Here is a 24,823-nt window from a genome sequence, read left to right on the forward strand (position 1 = left end):
TGAACATACATTTCTGTTAGCTGCCAGATGGAGTAACAAAAAAAAAATCATTGTGATACTTTAAATGGAGCAGTGCTGTCCTGCCCTTGCATTGAGGGTGGTTAGGGTGCAAGTACCAGGAAAATGTGTAAGAACCGTAGAACTACTTAAGCACCGCGGCCGCTTCATTCTCAGAATCGACAGACATTCTAGAGGTTGATCATAAAGTGATGGCATCTTTTAGTAATCCACTATCAGATTGTCAGATGGGAATATTCCTTTAATGCACTGACAGCTACATTTCTACAAAGTAATAAGAGGGACTGAATTATTAATGAGGCTGCACAGCTAATTACATGGATCACTGCCCAGTCTGTATAATTCTTGATGTACAGTATAATAGTGCAATGAAATGCCAGATAAAATATATATAAAAAAAATGAAATAATAAAAGAGAGCCAGAACACAAATATACAATACAAAATGTAATCTTTATTCTTTTGGCTTGTTTGTAATGTAGTTAGCTGTAATTTTAGGTAATAGCATTTTCCTGCATGCAGTTCACAGTACACTACAAGTCATTATTCCTGGAAAGCAACGGATTCTACATTAAACGTCTGCATGTGTCCGAAACAGAACTGAAGTTGAACATGGTGTCATAAGCAAATTCATTTTTTTTTCTTTGGAAAAAAAAAAAAAATGAAGGATGTGGATCCCACATATTGGCTAAAACATTCCAGTGCAGCATGAACAATAGAATGAGTAATTTAGACTCTAAAAAGGAAATGTAAACCAGGCCTATACAACTTGTGGCTTACCAGCGACTGATCCACTACAATCCTGAGAATGCCGTACCAGCCAGTTAACCGATGACGCATGCTGGAAGGTGCAAACGTTGAAGCATACGTAAGACATTTTGTGGGCTTAAAGGAAATCTCCATAAGTGTAGAAATCTACCTATGGCTAAGTTCACGCAAGCGTGTCCAAGTTTCATCCAGGAGAAATGGATAAAACGATCATCTGAACAGCCCAATTGAATAACCTTGGTCCGAGTGCTGTCAATTTTTTTCCATGAGCAGCATACGAACTGAAAATCCGGTCGTGTGAACATAACCTTAGGAGTATATAACATTTCAGCAGGCATCCGTACACAACTGTCTGCCATCAGTTCTCACTGTATTACTGATTTAGTTGAATGCACTCATTTCATTGTTAATGTTTCGGCTTCAGAACTGCCGAAAACAGAAGAACTAGTACTCGAAGTCTTAAGGGGTATATCCACCATTGCAATCAATTTTTTTTGCATTATCCCCAAATATATAATATAAAAAGAGAAACTACTTTGCCTATGTTTACAGCTTTTATGAAAAACAGATTTCCACGTTTCCATGGTTACAGACTACAAACAGACCCAATGTAGTCGGATCCTACTAAACTCCCTTCTAGCTGTTCACTACAGATCACTCGAGTGTGTATATAAGCAAGAACTGAAGAAGAAGCGAGAGGTGGCATGACTAGAGGATCAGACCACGAAGATTTTATCTGTAGTCTGTTACCGTGGAGACACATAGGTTTGCATGGGAGCCGTAGACCCAAAATGTTAAAAAGCTTTTTATTGAACAAAGTAGATCCACTTTTTTTCATTTTAGATGCTTGAAAGCTATGAAAAATAATTGTAATAGTGTATTCCACCCTTGCTAATAATATAATCACAAGGTAGTAGTGTTCCTTAAACTGATATTTCAAAGAAAGTAGATTACCAAATCCATTAGTCACTTTAGATATCACTCAGGAAAAGAGGGTTTTTTTGTGCTCAGTCTTAGAAGTGCCTCTTACCAATTGGTATATAGGTCTTTACTCGACCTCTCGTAAGACCGGTGGAAAAGGTGACATCAAGCAGCACTTAGGAAATCGGTAGCCTACAATTCCCTGGATGCCGGAGTTGCCCACAAAATGACCAACGTGCCCAACGTTTGCTGTTTAAGACAGCTGCCAGAAAGCAACAATATGTCTAAGCCTTATGTAAATGAATGGAAAATAAAATATATATTTATATATATATATTTAACCCTTTCAGCTAGCCCTTCCTGAAATAACTTGCTGGTCAAGCATTTTTGGGGGAATCTGTGTTGAAAAAGGTAAATCCCTGATGCAGGTATTTCTCACAGTTCCTGTAAAATGTTTTGCCCGGTGTTACATCTGTCATCAATATTCATATGGTTTCATTGTGCGAGCTGTGGTCCCAGACTTTACACATTTACTACCGCAATCAGTGCGGGTGCACCCAGAAAAAAAAAAGAAGTAAATAAAGCAAAAAAACAACAACAAAAAAAAACAGAATTATAATAAAATAGCAAATTTACAACTCAGTTTGTCATTTTTATTTGCAAAGGTCTCCAATTTAATAGTGCTAAGCATGGGCAAGTAACAAAAGTGACCACAACATTAACCCCTGAAGTTTAGGTTTTGTTTTTTTTTTTGTGTTTGTTTTTTTTTTTTCAATCTCTTCTCTTATGTACAAAATGCTGAAAAATAAAGCTAAATGAATATTTACAGTATTTATAGATTCTTATTTTTTTTTTCCCCTAAAAACTCTGTATCCTTTTATGCAGTTTGCAACACGTCCAATCAAATCTGGATTAATACGATTAACAAAATAATGCCACGAAAAAAAAAAAAGTGAACGAAAAATAGCTGCAAACTATTCCTTAACCCTTGGAAGACTGCATAGCAGAAACAAAAAGGGTTAATAAAGAAACGAGGTCTTTTGAAATATTTGTCTTACTGAACCATTGACATATGGCTTTCCATAATATACTGCTGGACAGTGGGGAAATAAAATATCATAAGCAGCCCTGGCAATACAAACATGCACCAGTGACAGCGTCCAAACTATTTATATTGGTACAGAATATTTCTATATTTTTTTTTTCCAAAAGCTTGCAAACTACACATATTGTGGTACATATTTGATGCAATAAATACTGTGCCCAAATCATTATTTTCTTGCTCAAACATCCACCAACGTAGTAAAGGAACTATTTACACACCATAACATAGGCATTTCCATTGGCTTGTACAATGTCAACCTTGCTGACAAGCTGAAGATGGCCAAAATAATCATAACAATGCAGGAGAAAGCCTAAAAAACTGTATTTCTGGGGATCAACCTGTACTACCGGTTAAAGAAGTTTTATATCGATCATTGATACCTTCTGGCACTGATATTTCTGAATTCTCGCTGATCTGTAACTGGTGGTTGCATAAAAAGTGAATCCATCTGTCTTTTGATGTGGGATTTCGAAGGGACAAAACAGGCACATATTTTTTTTTTCCCGGATGTGACACAGCATGAACAATTAAGCACCCCAACAATAAGTGTCACTTGATAATGAATTTTTTTTTTGTATCGCTATTTTTTTAATTATTTTTTTTCCCATGCATGACCTATGAGCCTGGCATGCTTTCATGCAATCAGTTTTCTTCATATATGTAATAGAGAAAGATATTGAAGAACACCTGGTCCTCATACCTTTAAAGTGGTAATTATCAGCTCCTTCCCAACATAAAACCCATTTACAAAAATAGTTCGCATATAATCGTAGAGAACCTATGAATTCAAAAAAATGATGAATCCATAAACATAGAACTTGTAAACATATGGCAAATATGGCAGTTGAAATGCAAACAGTGGATACAAGTAGTTTACTAAAGTGTTCAACACACAAAAAAAACAAGAGGTTTTTTGTATCCCACAAAATGGTCCCCATTCCGGACAGTCTGAGTAGCCATTTTGACTATCCCCTTCAGCAGTGTCAGCTGGGAAATTAACCCCTTTACTTCCGCAGGGACCGGCAAAGCATCCATGTGATGCCTTTGCGAGCCTCTATAGCAGTGAAGTGGTTAAAACAGTAACCTCCAGTCAAGGTTTGTTGAGCAGTCTTCGGAATCCGATCCTGACAGGGGGTCACTGTCGAAATTGTAGGCACTGACCAAAAGTACATAATTTTAAGAACTGTCAGTTTGGCATAAATCTCTGAAAGGAGTCCTGCTGACATCAAGAATGTTCACAGGCTGTAAACAGTTTGCCACGTTAAAAATTACTTTTTACGCTCCCTGATGTCTTTTCCCCTGTCTTCTTTCTCTATTTTGTCTTTTTCATGTTTTTCTTTGTCAGGTTTTGTAACACTGTCATAGGATGGGGGAGAAGTAGTGGAGGGAGTGATATCTACTTTATCTGTGGTGGAGTTTCCATTGAGTCGGTCACTCAGCATGTCTTTCCGTGTTATTAAACTATCTCCATCTTTTCCCTTCTCTTGATTGTACATAAAGGAAGCACGTTTTAAGGTTTTCCTCAGAAGGTAACTCCGGAAAGCTCGTTGGATAACAACGGCAGACTGTTCCTCTTGTTTTCTACGTAATGTAGAAGTGATTGGTTCGTAAGAGGCTTTGGAAGGGTTGGAGGCCATAAACCTTTCTTCCATCGGTTGTCTGAGATTATCCATTTCATCTCCTTCACCCAACACACGCTTTGTAAAGGCGAAAAGGACGTCAAGGCAGTGAATTCTGTCACCGCTTACCATGGGAAGATCCATTGCAATAAGCTGTACATAATTTGGTTTTGGTATACGAAGAGGTGGATCCAGTGCATCCGCAAAGTCAGTTAACTTAACATATTGAATAAATTGTGTTGCACCCGGATCAAACTTTTCCCAAACTTCGTAGAACATCTCAAAGTCATCCTCCCCTAGAGGTTCTGCGCTTTCCTCAGTAGCAACACCAAAATTCTCCAAAATGACAGCAATGTACATGTTTACCACCACTAAAAATGATATGATGATATAACTTACAAAAAAGAAAATCCCAACAGAGGGGTTACCACAATCACCTTTGACAGAACTTCCTGGATGTTCTGCTTTTGGGTCACAGTCTGGTGCTTTACTATTAAGAATTGGCGCTAATAGTCCATCCCACCCGGCAGAAGTTGTGATCATGAATAAACAAATCATGCTGTTGCCAAAAGTTTCAAAGTTGAACATGTCATCGATGCCACTTTCTTTCTTCACATAAGCAAAGTTGGACATTCCAAAAATGGCATAAATGAACATAACCAGGAATAGCAATAAACCTATGTTGAACAATGCAGGAAGTGACATCATCAATGCAAAAAGCAAAGTACGAATCCCCTTTGCTCCCTTAATAAGACGTAGGATACGACCTATTCTGGCGAGTCTTATGACCCTGAAGAGGGTGGGTGACACAAAATACTTCTCAATTAGATCAGCCAAAAACATTCCTGTGGGTAAAGAAGAAAAAGCAATGAGAAATTTCAGTGAGCCAATTGTTTGCCATGCTTAGATATTTATTCCACTTCCAATCAGACAAACTGAAACTGACTTAAGCCCATCTGGATTTCTAGGTCATCACAAAGTCAGTCTTTCATCTCATATTTGAATGCATTTCAAAATATTTCTATGTAAACTATTACAACTCTTCCTGAAATGGTTCATGTTACATTTTACCTAAATTACCAATGTTAATATTATCCTTCCTTTTACTTTACACAATTTACAATGTTTATAAAATAGATACAATACATTATAGATACATTTACACATATGAGATTAGTACTTTATTACCTGTTAAAAGTCAATAGGTAAAGGACCACCGTACCGGCCCTGCTCAAGAACCCTTTAGAGGGTTATTCCAAACTTCATAGGTGTAAAATAAACACTTTTGCAATTTACTACTTATTAAAATTTACAGCCATTCTGAGATATTTAGTTTACTCTGTGCTCAAAACAGTGCTTACAAGTTCAATAGAAAAGAGCTTGTAAGCACAGCACAAGTTCCGCTGTCTAGCAGTGGTCAGTCTCCAAGGCAACAAGCTGTAAACAAAAGAAATGTGTTGAAATCTGAAGAATGGCTAAAAATTGTAATAAGCAGTAAATTGCTTTCTTTGCAAACACTATCCAACAATATTCATATATAAAGGTGGGAACAACCTTTTAAGAGCAAACTAACCAATTACCAGAAAAGCAGCGATATTACGGAGTTCTTTGATGATGATCAATTTTTTTAAACAGTGATCTGGATGATTTGCTTGAAAGATATCATACAAATTAGTGACTAGAGATGGGTTGTTGATGTTGGATTATTTTTGCCCCTAATATTGGGCAAGTCTCATAGGGATTATTTTTTACACATTAAATTTGATGGTCTTTTTTTGCTGCCTTAATGTAATGAACATTTTATCTAATCTTAATCAGCCCACTTAGCTATTGAACTCCTTCAATAGCATTTTTTTTATTATAGTCCATATATGTTGGGCAAAAATAAAATAAAAAATAGAAATAAAATAAATAATGAGCATGTTTTGATGTCTGATGATAAACTTTATCTGTCCTGAATAATCTCAGCAGATTTGAAAGTTTAACTTTTAATTTGATCATAGATAAAGCTTAAGAAATAGTTCAGGGAAGAATAAGGGTTAGAAACCCTGCCATCAGGGCAGGTCAATGATGGATCCACTATTTACTCATTTTGTAGTCTGCCATGACCAAGGATACATAGAGGTTATAGAAGTCAGAATTATAATGCAACACTCTAGCCAAAATGCATGCATTTGAAGAGGATCTGTCAACAGTTCAAAAATGGCCAGTTTTCCTTCTATTTTGTTCCCACTGCTCCTCTTCATATTCCTTTGTTTTTTAACTCCACCATGCATTTTATGAGATATTTAGTTCAAATTTTTATTGTCTTTAACAAGAGTGCATGACTCACCGGATCCTCTGGGGCGTGTCTTTATGCTATTATGCTATTATTATCACCCTGTGAGTAAGGCACGCCTTGTTAAAGGGCAACAAAAGTAATTCTAAATGAAAAGGTCCATATCTCTAGAACTGTATGGTGGCTTTAAAAAAACAAAAAATGGAATACTCAGGGCAACAGCGAGAATAAAATCAGGGCAAAAACTGAACTCCTTTGACTTGGTGACAGGTCCTGTTTAAAGTCGTTGTTCGGGACTTTAACTTTGATGGCCTAGGCTTAGAATAGGTTATCAATGTATGATCGGTGTAGGCGCGATACCCAACACCACTGTCTATCAGCTATTCCGGTGCCAGAAGTGGCTGGAACTGCTCAGTTGTGGAAATGGATGATTGGTGGCCGTGTTGGGCAATAAACCCTCACCAATCAGACATTGATGACATCTTAATAGGCTAGGAATGTTAAAATCCAGGACAAACCCTTTAGGTACAAAAAATCTTGCACCTGAATGTGTCCAAAATTAAATACCCTTCACTCTGTCTTATTATATAGTATATACCTATTAAAATGTTTTGTCATTTTTATAATTCTTCAGGAGGCAAAAGTAGCTTTCTGAAGTCCTACATAGAATCTTATATATAGAAGATATACCTACCTACTATAGAAAGAATGACAACCACAAAGTCAAATATATTCCATCCCATTGTGAAGTAATAATGCCGTAGAGAAACAAGCTTGAGCACACATTCTCCAGTAAAAAGAACAATGAAGACTGCATTAATCCAGTACAGGTTGTTCTCCATATCTTGACTTTGGTCATCAGTTTCAATCATCATCGTTACCATGTTTAGGCAGATAAGAACCATGATGGTGATGTCAAATGGTTGCAGGGATACAAAGTCAAAGACTGCACCTTGAAATTTGTTCTGAAATAAGCAAAATGTTGTAGAATGATTATCACAGATGGAAAATAATATACTGTAACGTTCTGACTTTCTATGTTTACAGTGGTGGAAGCCGCACCTGAGGTCTTGGAACAGGCTTTTGTGGTTTTTTTGATCCTAACTTTTTCATGGCATTGTAATATTTCTTTTGTTCTTCTGTCATAAAGATATCCTGACCTCCGAATTATAGGAAAGAAAATCAAACATGGTTATGACAAAAGAAGCCCTTTGTAATTTGGCGAGTTAACTATGTAGCATGCACAATATTTGTTACAATGTAGTCTCTCAGCTCTCACTCCACATTCCGACATGGGTAATACATTAGGTTAAAAGGATCTGCCAATTCTTTCTGACACATCTGTTTTTAATAAATGTTTGCCTTCCTCGCAAAATAAAAATTCTGGAGCATCTATTCTTAGAACTCTGCATTGACTCGTTCTTCTCACATTGCTCCTGGAAATGACAACTAGGAGTTAACATTATCCCTACACAATCTGACACGGTCAACACTGATTGGACTTTACCAGTAAAAAAACACTCCCTTTTAAGAAGTGAAATACCCAGTTGTCAATTTATTCAAAAACATTTATGAGGAAAAACAATGGAGTAGCACAATGCAGAGCTCAAAATTCAAAGCTAAGTAATTTTCAAAATAGTTATTAAAAATGTTCTACGATTTTTGTGCTGTTGCAGAGCGTCTGTTAGTAGGGATGAGTGGACACGTAGAGGTTTGGGTTTTGGTACCCAACCCGAACTTTATTCCAAAGTTCAGTTTCAGTACTAGAACTGTACCTAAACTTTAAACAGGATCCGAACCCTGTTGAAAAGAATGGAGACCGGAACTTTTGAGCTGAACAATTCTATCTCTTCCTAGAACTCCAAACGTTGCAACGAAATTCTGGTATGATCCCCAAACTTTTAAGTTCGGGTTCAATCATCTCTATTTGTTAGTCATTGATCTAGCTGAGTGCTTTGCAAATCCATCAGAGCCTATGTCTGGGTACAGGAAATTCTCAAATGATGTACAGTATGTCTAAAATTTCCATGACCAAACCTATACTAAAACAGAGAAATGTTGGTATTGTGTCAACACTATAGAAAATTGTTGCTGACTTCACGTTTCAATGCTACTGTGTGCAGAAAAGGTATTTTTTAATGGATGTCAATGACATACTGTGCTTGGAAGGAGTATTTGAAAAGTCGGAATGCAGCGTAAACATAGGCTTGATTGTAGGGGTTTGTGATGATATTTGGTAGTCCCAAAAACCCTCAAACATTTGGACAGTAATTAGTAATGCTATGGCCAGTCATATTCTATGCATAGGATATACAATGTATTTCCCCATTATATGCTTTTTTTGCCTATTAATAATCTTTCATATATTTTAAGTCATACATTGAAAGTGTTTTTAAACTTGGGCTAAGTGTACGGTTTTTGGAAATAACAGCCTAATTAAAGTGAGGAGGGTGTGCAGTATATTCATGTACGGGAAAAGGTTGGAGAAACAGGAATTTAAGAACTGGTAGAGTTCAATAAGAATAATATGTTAAGCATGAAATACTTATCTTCTTTTTCTGTTGATTAAAATTATCAATGATGACACCAATGAAGAGGTTGAGTGTGAAGAAAGATCCAAAGATGATAAAAATAACAAAGTAAAGATACATGTACAGATTGTCTTCATACAATGGTTGCTCTTCCACCTGAAAAAAAAAAACAAATAAAGGAAAAAGTGAAAACTGAACACATGATGTAAAAGCTGGAAAGCTTTATGGGGAAGCCCCCGCAGTCACAACAGAGGTCATATGATCCTTCCCCGGTTCATGCAATCTTCTAGTTTCTGTAAGGTGGAGGTGGGCATTTTTGGAGCAAATCAAATTACAAATTGTTCAGTTTCGCTAATTTCCTAAAATGTGGTACAAATTTGATTGGCATTGAATCAATTTTCTCATCATATCTGCTTGTGCTTGCTAGGGTAAATATGACTTTACTACTTTGCTATTTCACTATCTTAAACACACACATACATATTAAGTCCAGTCACCCATAGACACTCATGTAAAAAACAACAACTATGCCTTAGCTCAGGGGTGGACAATTAATTTTCTTGAGGGGCCACATGAGAGACATGACTGTTATTGAGGGCTAAACGGTTGAAATTAATTCTGCTTAAAATTAAAATTAATTGTATAACTTAAAATCGAACAGAAGTAAGTATGCTGATATCCCCTATATACTTTAAGAACCTATGCACAGCCCCATACTGTATATACATTATGAGCCCCCACATAGCCTCCTATATACCATGTAAGCCATAATATAGCCCCCTATATACAGTATCAGCCCTCGCATAGCCGTCATATATACAATATGAGCCATCACATAGCCTCCAATATACAGTATGAGCCCCCACATAGCCCTTATATACAATATGAACCCTCACAGACTCATGTATAACGTTTCAATTGCCACAATGGCCTCCTACATTCAGTATAACCACACATAGCCTTCTGTTTACAGAATGATCCTCACATAGCCTCATACATTCAGTATGAGCCCCATATCCCCTCTTATATTCAGTCTGAGCCCCATATAGCCTCCTATATACAGCATGATCCCTCCACATAGACTTCATATATACAGTGTGAGAACCACACACCCCTCCATATATACAGTGTGAGCCCCATATAGCCTAAATATATACACAAGTATCTCTTTGCTCCTTGTTTCTACATATGTTTCCTCATGGTAGTGCTGCCTTCAGTCTGAATCTACAATGAGCACATTACAATAAGAAGAAAGAAAACCATTGTATCAACACATGTCAAAACTTTTGACCAGTACTGTATGTTAAAGGATTTTATCTTTTTTTTTCTACTGAAGTGCACAATTCCTCCCGACTCCTTGTGTGCTGGGGCTGGGCGTTCCTGATGATTGACAGTTCAAACTGGAAGCGAGGCTGCACCGCTAGCTCTAACTATTTACTCTCATGGTGCAAATGTGTATGCTTAGGCAATGCATCCTATCGAAGAAGCACATGGGCAGTTAAACTGGCTGGTGTTAAGTCTGTGGCCGGCGCCCCCACATAGTTCCCCCCTTCCTCTATGCAGGGACCCCTATGTACTCACCACCCTCCCTAGTGGTCCTCATCCTTCCTCAGTGCATGCTGCACTGTCTACTGGTCGCATGTGCTCACCTGCTCTTAAAGGGGAAGTGCACATATATGGCAATGCCCTAAGAGTTGGGAGGAATTTAGTTAAGTAAATACCTTGAAGGCATCTTGTATAAAAGGCACCCTCCAAAATATGGATGTGCCTGAGCAACCCCTATAGTTTAGTCTTAGTGGCGTTAGTGTGTGCAATTGAGTGTTGTCCTTAGTCTGTTAAAGTTATTCCCGTATCCTGTGTTCCCTTTAGTCTAGTTTAGTTTGTGTTCCTCTGACCACTTTGGTGGTATTTTAATCCTGAAACTGCATCTGCGGTACATATACTCAAATCCCTGGTACTGGTGTGGCCAGTGTCCTGAACCCGAATCCTGGGTCCTGGTGCAGACAGCTCCAGAACTGTTTTCTGTTAGTGCAGTATGTCAACAAGAACCTATCTACTTGATCCCAGTTGCCCGTACTGTTTGTCAATCTCCATATCCTGCCAGTCAATCACCTCGGTCACGTTTACTTGTGTCAGCTAACCCGACCCTGGGATCGGCAGCTGCAGTACCAGGATCTGCTTAGGAGTGGTACCTGGCGGCTACCTGCAGTACAGTCTGTCTCCACCATCGGGAGCTCCAATGAACACCAGGTAACTGCTTATCTACACCCCGTCCTAGGCAGAGCCGGCCCTGTGGCACAGTGCGCCACCTGTGAGCGTGACAGTGGAATTGCAATCTGTATGCAAATAGTTTGCAAATGTTGCTTTCTTTGCCTAGGAGACTGACCACTGCTAATTTACTACAGAGGTGTTTGGTATTCTAGGCATTGAGCTGTAAATAAGGCAAATAAAAATTATTATGTACTTGAAAACAGAGGATATTTAAGAAGTAAATTTTAAAGTGGCTTGCTTTTAAAAGTACTTTTCAATTCTACCCACATGAGAAGGCTGGGAAATTCGATTTGCATCCAATGTTTTATATTTTTATGATCAAATATGATCTGTTTGCCATTTAAAAATGTGCTTCTTATGCCCTGAATGAATGGCTTGGAAAAAGTTTCAAAAACAATACATCATATTCGCCTCATCTAACCTTTCCCTAGCTCTGCAGCTCCCCACCAGTCCTCCGCTCTCTCCCAAAGTCACCTGCTCCAGTCTTCTCTTTACTATTGGCTGGACAGCACCAAAAATGGCAGCAAAAAATAAAGAGTATCAAGGCCATGTGAATCTACCAAATGGTAACTCAATTGCAGCCATTTTGCTGGATTTGGTCAAATATAATCCTCCAAAATTTGGATTTGCTAGATTAAGCAAATTGTGGCAAAATCAAATGATTTGAATTAGAATTAGTTTGCTCATCCTTAAAATATATAAATTTATGTATCCAAAGTTAGTAAAAACTCACCTTTCGCGAATCAACTGCAGCATACATAATGTCCATCCAGCCTTTAAATGTTGCCTGCAAAAATTGATGTTGCGAATTAAGATATAATACTTTTAAAATATAAAGATCTGAATTCAAACGATGAGTGAAGCATCACCACAATAGTGAACTATAGACTTTTTTTTAACAAAATGTATTTAAAAAAAATTGCAAAAAGTAATAAAAAGAGGTCTGTATGTAGCAGACTTTACAGACATAAAACATAGTACACCAGAAAACAGACTGATCAGTGGGGTCTAAATGCTAGCATGCCCACTGACCATAAATAACAAACAAACAATACCTAAAGTACAAATATGATAAAGTATAATTGATTGCATGCTCAATTTTTTATACAAATTGCCTCTGCAGAGAGGAAGTGGACCAGAACTCTATAGCATCATCTGTTGGAAGCAGTGATCCTACAGTCTATTATCGACCCTTTAACGAGCCTTGCAATATGACTTAGGATAAAAGCCAAATCAGAGTCTCAATTTGCAGACACGGTGTTTTGGGGTATTACCCTTCATCAGTGCAAAGTATGAAATCTGATTTGGCTAGGTGAAAGGCTCTGGACTGAGGTCTAAGGGTTAATGTTTCTCCTTGTGGAGAGTGGCGTACCAGCCATGGCATGCCAATGTAAGGAGGCTTATTCGCTGTGCAATGCTCTTCTGGGAAATTACATATGCAAATTGCCTCTTCGGAGAGGAAGAGGACTAGAACTCTATAGTGCCACCTACTAGAAGCATGCATTGTTCAATTTTTAGCATTAAAGAGGGCACTCCTGTGATGTTTGCATGTTCTGATGTTTCAGAAGAAATGGGGTTATGTAAAGCAAAAAAAAAGAAGGACGTCTTACCACTTGAAGCAAAGAAAGGTAGCCAAAGCCAACATTGTCAAAGTTCACTTTGACGGTTTTCCATCTCGCTGATTCGTTTTGGGCTATAAGTGCGAGACAGTCTGTCATGTTATTAACTATGTCAGTAGAAAAGTATTCCTCTGTAGTGACATTTATGCAGTAGCCATATTTGCCGGAAAACATGTTGACTCCCATAATGCTGAAAATTAGCCAAAAAATTAGACAAACCAGCAGCACGTTCATGATGGAAGGAATGGCGCCTATAAGGGCATTAACAACCACCTGGTATAGAATTGAGAGGGGAAATAGATATTAGTATGGGTTTCCATTACTTGAGTTAAAATGATAGTGGGACAGAAACATAAGTGAAAAAAATATTGAAAAAATGTTTTAAATAAAAATAAAATTACAAGGTTTGATGATAAAATGAAACACGAGAAATGTATAGGCAAACAAATATTTTCACCTAAATCATTCATAGATAAATGAAGAATGTAGAGAATTTGCAAAAAGAGCTAAAAAATATTTTTGATAAAATAATCATTGTTACGGATAATGTTTTCAGAGGAAAACACCACAAATTATTAAAAACAGATTTGAAAACAAAAAAAATCAAATAATGGATGAAAAAATGTTAACACATATGCAAATATATTTGAAAACAAAGTGTAAAAATGAAATAAAGTGATGAAGTAAATAAACATATCTTGTGCTTTAAATACAGCATTATAAGACATGATATGATTGATAGAATATTCTGTAGATGGAATAATAGGTTAAGAAATTAGAGAAACATGCAAGAGATAAAATGTCAGGTCATCAAACTTCCTAGTGCAAGCAAATTTGTAACATAATCCATTTGCAAACCACTAAAACTAGTAGCCACTAATGATGGATTGGAAGCTAGGAAGGCAGCCGTGATATATTCACAAAGACTATTATTCCATTCTGTGCATGGAAACATTCTTAGCAAAGAGAACCATTTCCACTTGGTGACTTATTTCACCAAACTACATTTCAAACTTCAGTCATCAACCATTTTGCCTAAATTTCATTACAAAATTCTATGCAAACGTATTTGATTCTTTTCACTTCCTTTTGTGTCTTGAAATTTGAATTTTGGAATTATTAAAAAATGTGCTCAGTTTACATGAATTCAGATCAAGAGTAACAAAGCTGATCTAAGCAATTATATTAGATATGAAAATGCAAAGGTTAAAGGGGTTTTCCAAAGTTGTAATACTGATGGTCTATCTTTGGATAAGCCATAAATATCAAATCGGACAAGGTCTAACTTTTGGTATTGAAGTGAATAGGACAATGCTGCAGAACTTTTCTATAAGGCAAACCTAGAACTCCACAAAAAAGATGATCATAAGGCAATTTTCATATATCAAAAACCATAATTTTATTAAAGCACTACATGATTTAAAATCATACTGCCAGATTTAGGGAGTGGAACAACGAATACATCCCACACTATTACCATTGTTGACGCGCAGCGCCAAGTGATAGACAAATGACTCGCATATCAAATATTTGGTGGGGGACTAACGATAACCATAATAAATCAATAAATAAATAGTTTTCCTCTTTCACGTTAGTATACAGGTATAGCAAGTCTAAGACAATATGTGCCCTTATATTAAATAATCCTGTATAACACCACCATTGATCAGCCCTATTCCACTACCTTCCATTCTCTATCTGCCAACCCAAACCATACTAGGCAAGCGGTCAGTGAAACGGTATAATTACCTTTAAGAAGCTGAAATGTGGACTACCCGCTATCACCTGGGCCTGCACGTCCGCCCCGACGCGCGTTTTGGACTCTTTTCTCAAGAGGCAAAAAAAATCATTACTGCTAACCTCTCCGGCTCCTCCGCTCCTCAACATCACTCATCTGGTCATCATCAAATTTTCTTATCACTGCTGCATGAGCTAAAATCTCCGCGCCTCTCACGTGAGGTTGAGACTTCTAGTCCTGATGAGGCCTAGAAGGTCGCAATATCTAAACGTCACGGTGTGTGTCAGGAGGACTTTTTGGCAATCAGAAGATGCAAGGACAGGATTGGTGATGAGGAGGAGCAGAGGGACCAGTGAAGTGAGCGATGAGGTGAATGCAAGTATTTTTTTTATTTTACACCATTTGCTGGCCTTTTATGCTTCAGAAAAATAGCATCAAGCGGCCGCCACTTTGGCAAATGGCAGTTTATGTAAAATTCAAGTAGTTCCTCTTGATTATGTTTTCTCATCTCTATGCAGGACCCAAGCAGAAATCATGAAAAGGCTGAAGTTTGAATGATCACCATCTTTCCTTCAATCTGCTGAGTGGGCATTGTTGTATTATACTATGGACGCACTTAGCATTTCCACTGCAGATCTCCAGCAGCGCCAGATATGATTGCGAAGAATGATCAGAGCAGTGACACATCTGATACATTGCATTGCAAAGAGTGAAATTTGCATCTGCATAAATTGACATGCTGCAAACCTGTAGCTCCTGTCGATTACACTTTGGATATATTTTGTAGCAGGAGCATGAGATTTTTTTAAATTTCATGCACTATGTTGGCATTGTAAAATACGCAGTTTTTTTTTTTTTGTTGCTAGTGGAAACTTAGTTGGAAAATCCACCACATTAGTGCATGGTGGGAACTTAGCCTTATTGTGAAAGGCCATCAATATTGTTATAATGGAAAACCCTTTTAATCTATGTCGAGGATTATGATGCCACCATAGAGTGTCCATGTACAGTATTTCCGTATTAGAGTTTCATACTATTTACAGGAATGATGTAATATACTTACTGTGTCTCACGATATGTATTTTATAGAGAGGAAATCACAGAATTCCAGGCTGGCATACTGCATATAAAACCATCAGTCTTAAGCTAAACGGAAAGCCCAGAATTCAAACAAAACAATTCACGTAATAATGTCCGTTTACTTAGGTCCTATGTTTATAAGGAAAAAAAATCTGTTTTGCTTTTTTTTCAGTAGATGTTATTGACTGAACAGAAAAAAATGCAATACTTAAAAATGTGATCATGTGCTTCGTCAGGGATTTAAAAAATAAATTGCATTATCTTATTCTTATTTTTTTAAATCTTTGTTATATGTCAGTAATCATATTAAGTTTACATGTTTACATTACCAATACACTTAATTCACCTTAGTGCGTAATCTTGCACTTTAACCCCTTTACTACCTATGCCAGTTTTAGGCCATGTGCACACGTTCAGGTTTATTCGCGTTTTTTTTACGTTTTTTCGCGCTAAAAACGCTATAAAAACTCATTAAAAACGCATACATTATGCATTCTATCATTTAGAATGCATTCTGCATGTTTTGTGCACATGGATGCATCGCGGTAAAAAAATGAGCTTGTTCATTATTTTTGCAGATTTTCTGCGTTTTTCCCTCAATTCTATACATTTGGGAAAAAACGCACAAAAAAAGCGTCAAAAACGCGTCAAAAAACACGAAAAAAACGCATGCGGATTTCTGGCAGAAATGTCCGGTTTTAGTCAGGAAAATTTCTGCAAGAAACCCTGACGTGTGCACATACCCTTACACTTTCCTGACCAGGTGACATTTTTCAAATCAGACGTGTAATTTTTCTATATAACCAAGTGATTCTGTTTCTTTCATGACAAATTGTACTGTATGTTAATTTAGGTCACTTTCAGATACTTTGTTAAAAATAATATTTTAAATTTGGTGAAAATTTGTAAAAATTTTCACATTCTCATTTTTTTTATTTTTATGGCATTACAACACATACTCAAACCACATAAAATATTTAATAAGAAATGTCTACTGCATGTCTAGCCTACATCAGCATCAATTCTGAATCATCCTTTTAGTTTTGTAGGATGTTAGGAAGCTTTAAAGTTTAGCAGCATTTTTTTTATTTTTTAGACAAGTTTCACAAAACCGTTTTTTTAAGGACAACTTTACATTTAAAGTGACTTTGAGGGGTTTGTATGTTATAAAACCCCTAAACAATACCCTATTTTAAAAACTGCATCCCTCAATGAAATTATAAACTGCATTTAGGAAGTTTGTTAACCTTATAGGTGCTTCACAGGAATTAACACAAAGTGAAATGAAAACATGAAAAATTTAATTTTGTTCCATTAAAATGTTGCTTTAGCCTCAATTTTTTTCATTTTTTTGCAAGAGGTAATAGGAGAAAATTGACAATACAATTCGTCAAACAATTTCTCCTGAATGCGGCAATATGCCATATTTAATCAGACACTACAGATTTGGCATCCAACAGGGTTCGGTAGAGAAGGATCGCTATTTCTTTTTCTTAGCACAAATTTGAATGGATTAGATTGTGGTTGCCATGTTGCATTTGCAAGGCTCCCGACGTTCCAAAATAACCCTCAACGAGTGACCCCATTTTGGAAACTACACCCTGTAAGAAATCTAACAAGTGATGTTGTGAGCACTTTGAACCTCCAGGTGCTTCACAGAATTGTATACTGTCTGACCCCGAAAACAAAAGATGAATGTTCTTTTCATTACATGTTATTTAATCCCACTTTTTTATTTGAACAAGGGGTAATAAGATAAAATAGACCCTAAAATTTCTCCCAAAGTTGACAATAATCCACATTGTTTGAGCATTCAGAAGGGAAGGAACCCTGTTTTACTTTTGGTGCACAATTTGGATGGAATAAATTGTGGACACAATGTTGCATTAGTAAAGCTCCCAGGGTGCCAAAACAGCAGAAACCCTTTAAAAGGGGTTCCATTTAACAAAATAAACCCCTTATTGAATTAATCTAGGGGTTTAGAGAGCATTTGGAACTCACAGTTGCTTTACAGCATTGTATACCATTGGAACATGAAAAAATAATAATGTTTTACACTAAAATGTTGCTTTAGCCCTAAACTTTTCATGTTTTTGCAAGGACTAGCAGAAAAAATAGGTACCATAATGTGTTACACAATGTCTCTCAAATTAGACAAGCCAAATGTGGTCGGAGACTACAGTTTGGGCACAGGTTAGGGCTCTTTTGGAGTAAAGATTTGCCTAGAATTGATTGTGGGCATTATGTTGCTTTTGCAGGGTCCCCAAGGTTCCAAAACAGCAGACATTCTACACCCCAAGGAATTCATCTAGGGGTGTTGTGAGCATTTCGGACCCAGACGTGCTTCACAGAATTATATGGCATTACACTGTGAAACACGAAAAACTATGTTTTTTTTCCACTGAAATGTTGCTCGATCCCCAAATTTTTCATTTTCATAAGGGGTAATTGGAGACAATAAATTCCACAATTTGTAAAACAATTTGTCCTGAGTACGTCAATTCCCCGTATATGGTCAGCAGCTAAAACTTTTGCTGGAATGTTCTATGGGTGCCATTAGCAGAACTCCTAAAGTGCCAAAAGAGCAGAGCAATGACAGTTTAGGAAAAATGTGGGTGGAGCTCAGAAGGAAGGAAGATGGGATCATCTGGCTTTGAAAACATGTATTTTACAAAATGTTTAGATAGAACCATGCCACTTTCTGGAGACCTTGGATGACCAATAATGTGGAATTCCCTGTTTTTCAATTGACAGATGCTACATCTAAATGGTAGTTTGTCTTTTGTGGGATGAGAGGAAGTTTTTATTGGTAATATTTTAGATCAAATTTAAGACCAGGTTCACATTTATCCTGTGTCTATGCAAAGCATTTACAAAAAATGATTCAGGCAGATCTGTTTACTGTAATGAGGCAGCTGAAAACATTTTGGACCATCATTAAGTAGGTGGGTCGATATTTTTGGCACCTGCTTATACAATGAAGTTAACTTTGATTTCATCACTTTAAGTGAGATTGTGCACACTAATAAAAAGTAATAATCTATGGATTAAAATGTCCTGCACTGACTATGTGTAACAACTGTGGAGAGATTTTGTTAAAACTATGGAGAGGTTTTTATAAGTAATCCTATCGTCCGCATACTTCGTGTTTACATTTAATTTAAAGACAAACTGTGGTTTACGTGTTTTACTTTACTGAGATAGGAGATGTAAGTTGATGCTCATAAAGTTTTATGGATAACTGCAAATGTCATTTCCCGTGAACTTGCAGCAGAATGACTCTGTCTGCCTCTAGCTCCTCCCTACGTCCTTGCCCCCTCCCATTTCCATAGAATCTTATAAGTAAGTGCCAACTGTCATCTCCTATCTCAACAATGGGAAAATCTGTCTTCACTGAATACAGATTTCACCCATGAACTGAGAATTAAAGATCATCAATCCAGGAGGAGAAAGAAGCAGATTTCATTAAAAACCTATATTCCAAAATTGCTTATTTTCATGCGCACTATTGATTTAGCAATGAAAAATTAAAACAATGGTTTTTAGCATGTTAGATGTAGGTTAATTCTAAATTAAGCCCTAATGCTAACTACCCATGTTAGGAAGGCTCTACCCTCAAGGCATTTTAACTTCAATTTGTAATACCTCTTTTTATTCGTATAAAATCATGTGTTGAATTAAAATTAGGAACAATCAATTGTAACTTCACAAGTTACAGTCCATATTTAAAAAACAAACAAACACATCATTTACATTAACACTCAAGGGTTGGAAATGCATTTTTGTTACAAAGGTCTCTTGACAGCAAACTAATCACGGGATGTCCTAATGCTGTAACGTGCAGCAATCAGTTGTAATTTGTGCAAAGTCTTCACATTCAACACCACCACATGATTGAAACATTACACAGTTCTTTTTTTGTCCTCCAGATCAAGAGATGTTCTCTGTAGACACTCTATTCTAGATACTAAATAAGGCTCCTACTCAAGAACCTCAATAGTAAGCCAGAATTCCCTAATAGGCCCTTGAAAATAGTTATTTAGACCAGACATTCTCTTCCTTTGGAGTACATTTTTTATATTTGTCTTAAAGGAATCAGTATGTCAATGGGCCAGTGTTCTAACATCTCAAGCCAGTGGTTTTCAGTAGAACAAATCACATATTTGTTCCCAAGAAGAACTCATACATTGTGAAGGACATCACCTCTGGTGAAAATACAGCTCTCTGCTAAATATACTTATTTCTCACCACAATACATCTATGTGATCCAAGACAATAACACAAGATTTCTTCAATATTAAAAATAACGCCTATAGTTATCATATATGAGTCGTTGGAAAATACTTATTGTGATTGGATTGTCAAATGGACAGGAAGTTTGAAATACCATTTAATTTTGAGTGCAATTCAGTGAGCATGCATATCTGACACGTCAACTTTAATTTAATTTTTTTTTTTTTAAAGTTGAGTTGTCTGTTCTCTTTCAATCCAAGCAATGTGTGACATGCTTACGTGTCTTACTGTTAAATGCATGCATTGAAATATTGTTGATTAAATCAATGGAGACTTTTGCTGCACAGTCAGATAGAACTACACAAAAATCAAAAAATATACAATCCTATGTCACATATCCCTTAGTGTGTTTTGTTGTTTTATTTGAGGTTTAACCTAAATTCCTTAGTAACTATGTCATACAGATGCAGCGTTTCCGAGCATATCTTTATGCAGGAAAGTCTAAGTCGACGTACTCCTTGACATGTTCACTTGGTTGTGCAAAGTGAAAGACCTGACAAGAGGCATTATTATCTATCTTTTTTTTACTTACGTAAATGCCCTTGTTCTCCTGAATTTGGCATTATTTTTCTTTTGTTTCTGCACCTGTCAGTTCCTTAGATATGGCCCTGTATAAAAATATAGTTTTGTTAGCCAAAGGAGTGTGGTCCTCAAGTAGATGCCTACAGAGAAAACTTGAGGATCACGCCCCCTTTGTTAACAAGAATCGATTTACATACAAGGTAGAGGAGGCCTTATCTGGAACAGAGAGACGCAGGAGAAAAATAAAACAAAGAATCAGGAGAACAGCGGAACCAATTTTAACAATTACAGAACGAGTTATTGTCAAGTGACAGGTTCTCTTTAATGCTAAGTTGCATGTTAGGTTAAAAAATGCTACATCTGGACAATTAGTTTTATCTGTTATTTTGTTTTCTAATTTTCCTTGTACAAATAAATTTATAGGTAATTTTATCAGAAACTGACATAGCATAAAATATTTGTATTATTAATAATAATATGCCTCCACTAATATTACTAAGAGAAAGAAACATTATTATAATAAAACAATTCACCTGTTAAAGTACTTTAAACTTTAAAAAACATTTTTTCTAATATAATATTGCCGTACTTAACCCTTTTATTTATTATTTATTATACGTTGCTTATATAGCGCTATCTTATTCCGCAGCGTTTTACATGCATTATAGCATATACGGTATGTATATTATATAGTGTATGTAAAAAAAACAAACTGTAAAAAAAAAAATAACCTCGCCATAGTCCAATGTTCTAAAACAAATGTCTGACATTTTTATCACTTAATAATTTTAAATATTCTTAAAGGAAATGCTGTATATTTATTCTTTCTATTTTTTTGTTGTACAAATTTGGAGAAAAATAATGTGATTTTTTTTAAGATTAAGTAATATTCGCATTTAATTCTACCTTCGCTTAAAAAAAAAAAATAACCCAAAATAAGTGATGTCAAGGCAAAGAATGCAGTAACCTATATCTCAAGTCAATTTGCAAATAAGTTCACACCTATGGGAAATAAAAAGAAGAGACTATATGTATTATGTATTTAATATTGAATTTATATTCTTAGTATTATATATATATATATATCTATATATATCTATATATAGATATATATAGATATAAATATATATAGATTGTCAGTCATCAGATATTTACAGAGAATGAAAAAATGAATTAACGTAATAGTTATTTGATCAGTTTTAAACTATACCAACAGTGATTCACCACATATGACATGGCGACAGACAGTGGTCTGGGAATATTTTCATGTATTTAGGAGCCATTCAGGTTAACATCAACGATGTATCCATGCTTTGGATGAAATACATTTACTTTCTGATAGCTGGAAGACTTAGATATTGAATTTAAGGGTCTATTAAACAGAAATGTTTGAAGATATGGACCTTACAATCTACTCTTAGGACAAACTGTATTTTGTGCCATTTATCAGAATGTACGGCTCAAAGAATTTTTGCAATACAACCAATGATTCTTGCGTAAGCATAATACAATATCCTCGTATGGACCTGCTACTGGCACACGAAACTGGGAAGTTTCATATTTTTAAATACTATTAATAACAGTTTTATCAGCTCATCAACTAAGTTATTATTAAGTTGTATTTTATAAATTAAAATACTAATCAGGGCTTTAAAAAAAAATTTATCTGAAATATTCCTTTTTTAGGGCTATCTGTTCATACTACAAAAAATATAACTAAGATATGTAAAGTAACTAATTGTTCCCCTTTTTTTCTATGCAGTGAAATGTTTTTTTTGTTTTCTTTTAACAAAATACCAATATACTGTATCTGCTGGGAATCTCACTGGCACTATGAATGGCAGTGCTCCGGCCAGGGACTCACAAGCACTGTTACGGTATGTTCACATTACGTTTTTTTACTGATGATTTTTGAGAAGGTACTGCTCCTAAAAATGCTGGAAAAAGCAATCACAAAACGCTGAAAAGAGCTTCCTCTTTTTGTCCTATTAAAAACGATTTGCTGTTCACATTTTCAGGCTTTTCAGCATTTTTTTAAATACTTCAGATTTTCCAAAACACCAAACGTTTTAAAGAAGTGACATGTTCATTCTTCAGGTATTTTCCGCTAAGGAGCCATTCCATACTTTACAATAGTCTTTGTAAAGGCTTAAAAAAAATTGTCTGTAGGCTTTTACGATTCAAAAAAACACCAGCGTTTTATCCACTGCTTAATGGAAGTTAAAAAACATCCAAAAAAGAGCTAAAAAATTTACTGGAGAAAAAGATGTTTACAGAAACCACTACGGAAATATTAACAAAATGTTAACAAATACATCGCAATGTATGTATTTTCTGCAGTGGTTTCCCCATGAAAAGTTTGACCTTTTTAGCTGCCGTAATAAATTGCAGTGTGAACATACCCTACTCTCAATTCTAGTACATAGGTCCATGTAATATAAAAACAGCCAAGACATGGCCATATCTCACAAGGAGGAACAGGTCTAAGACAACCTTTCATAAAAAGAAAAAGGTGGTTGTCTCTTTGGATGAATTGTTGGCTTCTGCAATCTAAAGTGTGCCCAAATAAACCAAACTAACAACAATATTGTCTATTTTCTATGGACTGTTAGATTTAACATAAGTTGTGTGATTGAGGAAAGAAATAAATACTATTTCTGTTGAATAGACTCAATCATGAGCAAAGCCGGTACATGTGGTAGCATATGATTTTTGCGATGTGTTGAAGCATCCTGTCCAATATCTATTAATAGCGAACAGTACTTATGAGGTTATCGCAGCATCTCTGCATGGATTTATCATTCCTTGTGCTTGTTCTCACATGCATGATTTATTTCTATGCATGCATTAATTTCAAGACCTTTAAGGTTATCTTACCCTCATCCCTTCAAACCGTGACAGGGCCCTCAGAGGTCTCAATGCCCTTAGTGTCCTAAGGGACTTTATAGCCCCTAATTCTGAGTAGCCCAAGGCATTAGCTATTAAGCTAACCAAAGATACCTATACAAAAACACAAAAGTAATAAACTCATTGGTTTTCCCAAATCTTAAATCATTCAGTGCGTCAAACACAGAAGATGATGCCGGTAGTCCTCTCTGCTAGATACCTAAAATCTTCAAAAAAAATGAAATATTGTGAAAATTACAGCCCACCTGTTGGTGAAATATTGGTTAGTATTCTTACCATATTTTGTAAATTGAATCTTGAATACACTAAAACAGGAACCTAGAGAAAAAAATAATGTCCCTATCTGTGTATTCGATCTTACCCTTATGCCTTCAAATCTTGATAATGCACGTAGAGGTCTCAGTGCTCTCAAGGTCCTTAGAGACTTAATAGCGGCTAGTTGATCATACCCGAGTGCGACCGCCAAAAGGGATATGATTGAAATCTGTTCAGAATTAATGGCATTATTAATCACGGCCTTACGGAATTGTTATAGTTGGCCTGAGTAATATATATATTTTTTTAAATATATGGCATATTTTGTTGACTATTTTGATATTTGTTTTGTATCATGTTAGTCATAAAATAAAAAAGGTTTATAAGGAAACTAAGTAAAACCAGCAAAGGTTTAGCGTGAAAGAGGCAAAGTAATGAAAAAGCTTATTTTTGTTTTAATATAGCCACTAAGTAAATTTAGCTACTATTTTTTTACTTTGTGTGCCTCACCATACCCCTCAATTTTAAGATTTTTTAAATTTAGTAAAGTTAAAATGTAAAATATCCCACTGACAGTCCTGTTTTAATCTGTTAAGATGGACTCTTTCACTGTAGTTTTTTAAATTTAAACTGAGTACTTTCTCCATTTGGTGCTGCTCCATTAATTCTGTAACAGATCTTGTTTTGTACCCCTCCGTTCCAAAGATAAGCCATTCCCCAGTAATAACAAGCTTCCAATATCTGAATTTTCCATTTTACTAATTAGATGTATAAAACAGAACTTCTCTGTTGGCATTTGCTTTTTCGACTCTAAGACATTGATCAATTTAAATATGGCTGCGTCGTTAAGGAGAAAAAGCAAAAGTCCGCAGAGAAGGTCAAAGCTGCAATCTGTCTCA

The 24,823-nt window shown here is 36.0% G+C and overlaps 1 protein-coding gene across 1 annotated transcript in view; it reads right to left on the reverse strand.

The window, feature by feature from the left end:
• Nucleotides 1–451: 451 nt before the first annotated feature.
• LOC138644540 (sodium channel protein type 2 subunit alpha-like) overlaps nt 452–24,823 on the reverse strand; it is a 219,239-nt gene continuing 194,867 nt past the window's right edge. The window contains exons 21-27 of the mRNA XM_069733064.1: nt 23,640–23,762; nt 13,121–13,402; nt 12,244–12,297; nt 9,258–9,395; nt 7,771–7,875; nt 7,403–7,673; nt 452–5,275 (exon numbers count right to left, since the gene is read on the reverse strand). Of these exons, the coding sequence (XP_069589165.1) occupies nt 4,080–5,275; nt 7,403–7,673; nt 7,771–7,875; nt 9,258–9,395; nt 12,244–12,297; nt 13,121–13,402; nt 23,640–23,762 (2,169 nt within the window). The 3' untranslated portion in view covers nt 452–4,079. The remainder of the gene's footprint in view (nt 5,276–7,402; nt 7,674–7,770; nt 7,876–9,257; nt 9,396–12,243; nt 12,298–13,120; nt 13,403–23,639; nt 23,763–24,823) is intronic.

Source organism: Ranitomeya imitator, chromosome 7 (genome assembly GCF_032444005.1).
Source record: "Ranitomeya imitator isolate aRanImi1 chromosome 7, aRanImi1.pri, whole genome shotgun sequence".
NCBI lineage: Eukaryota > Metazoa > Chordata > Amphibia > Anura > Dendrobatidae > Ranitomeya > Ranitomeya imitator.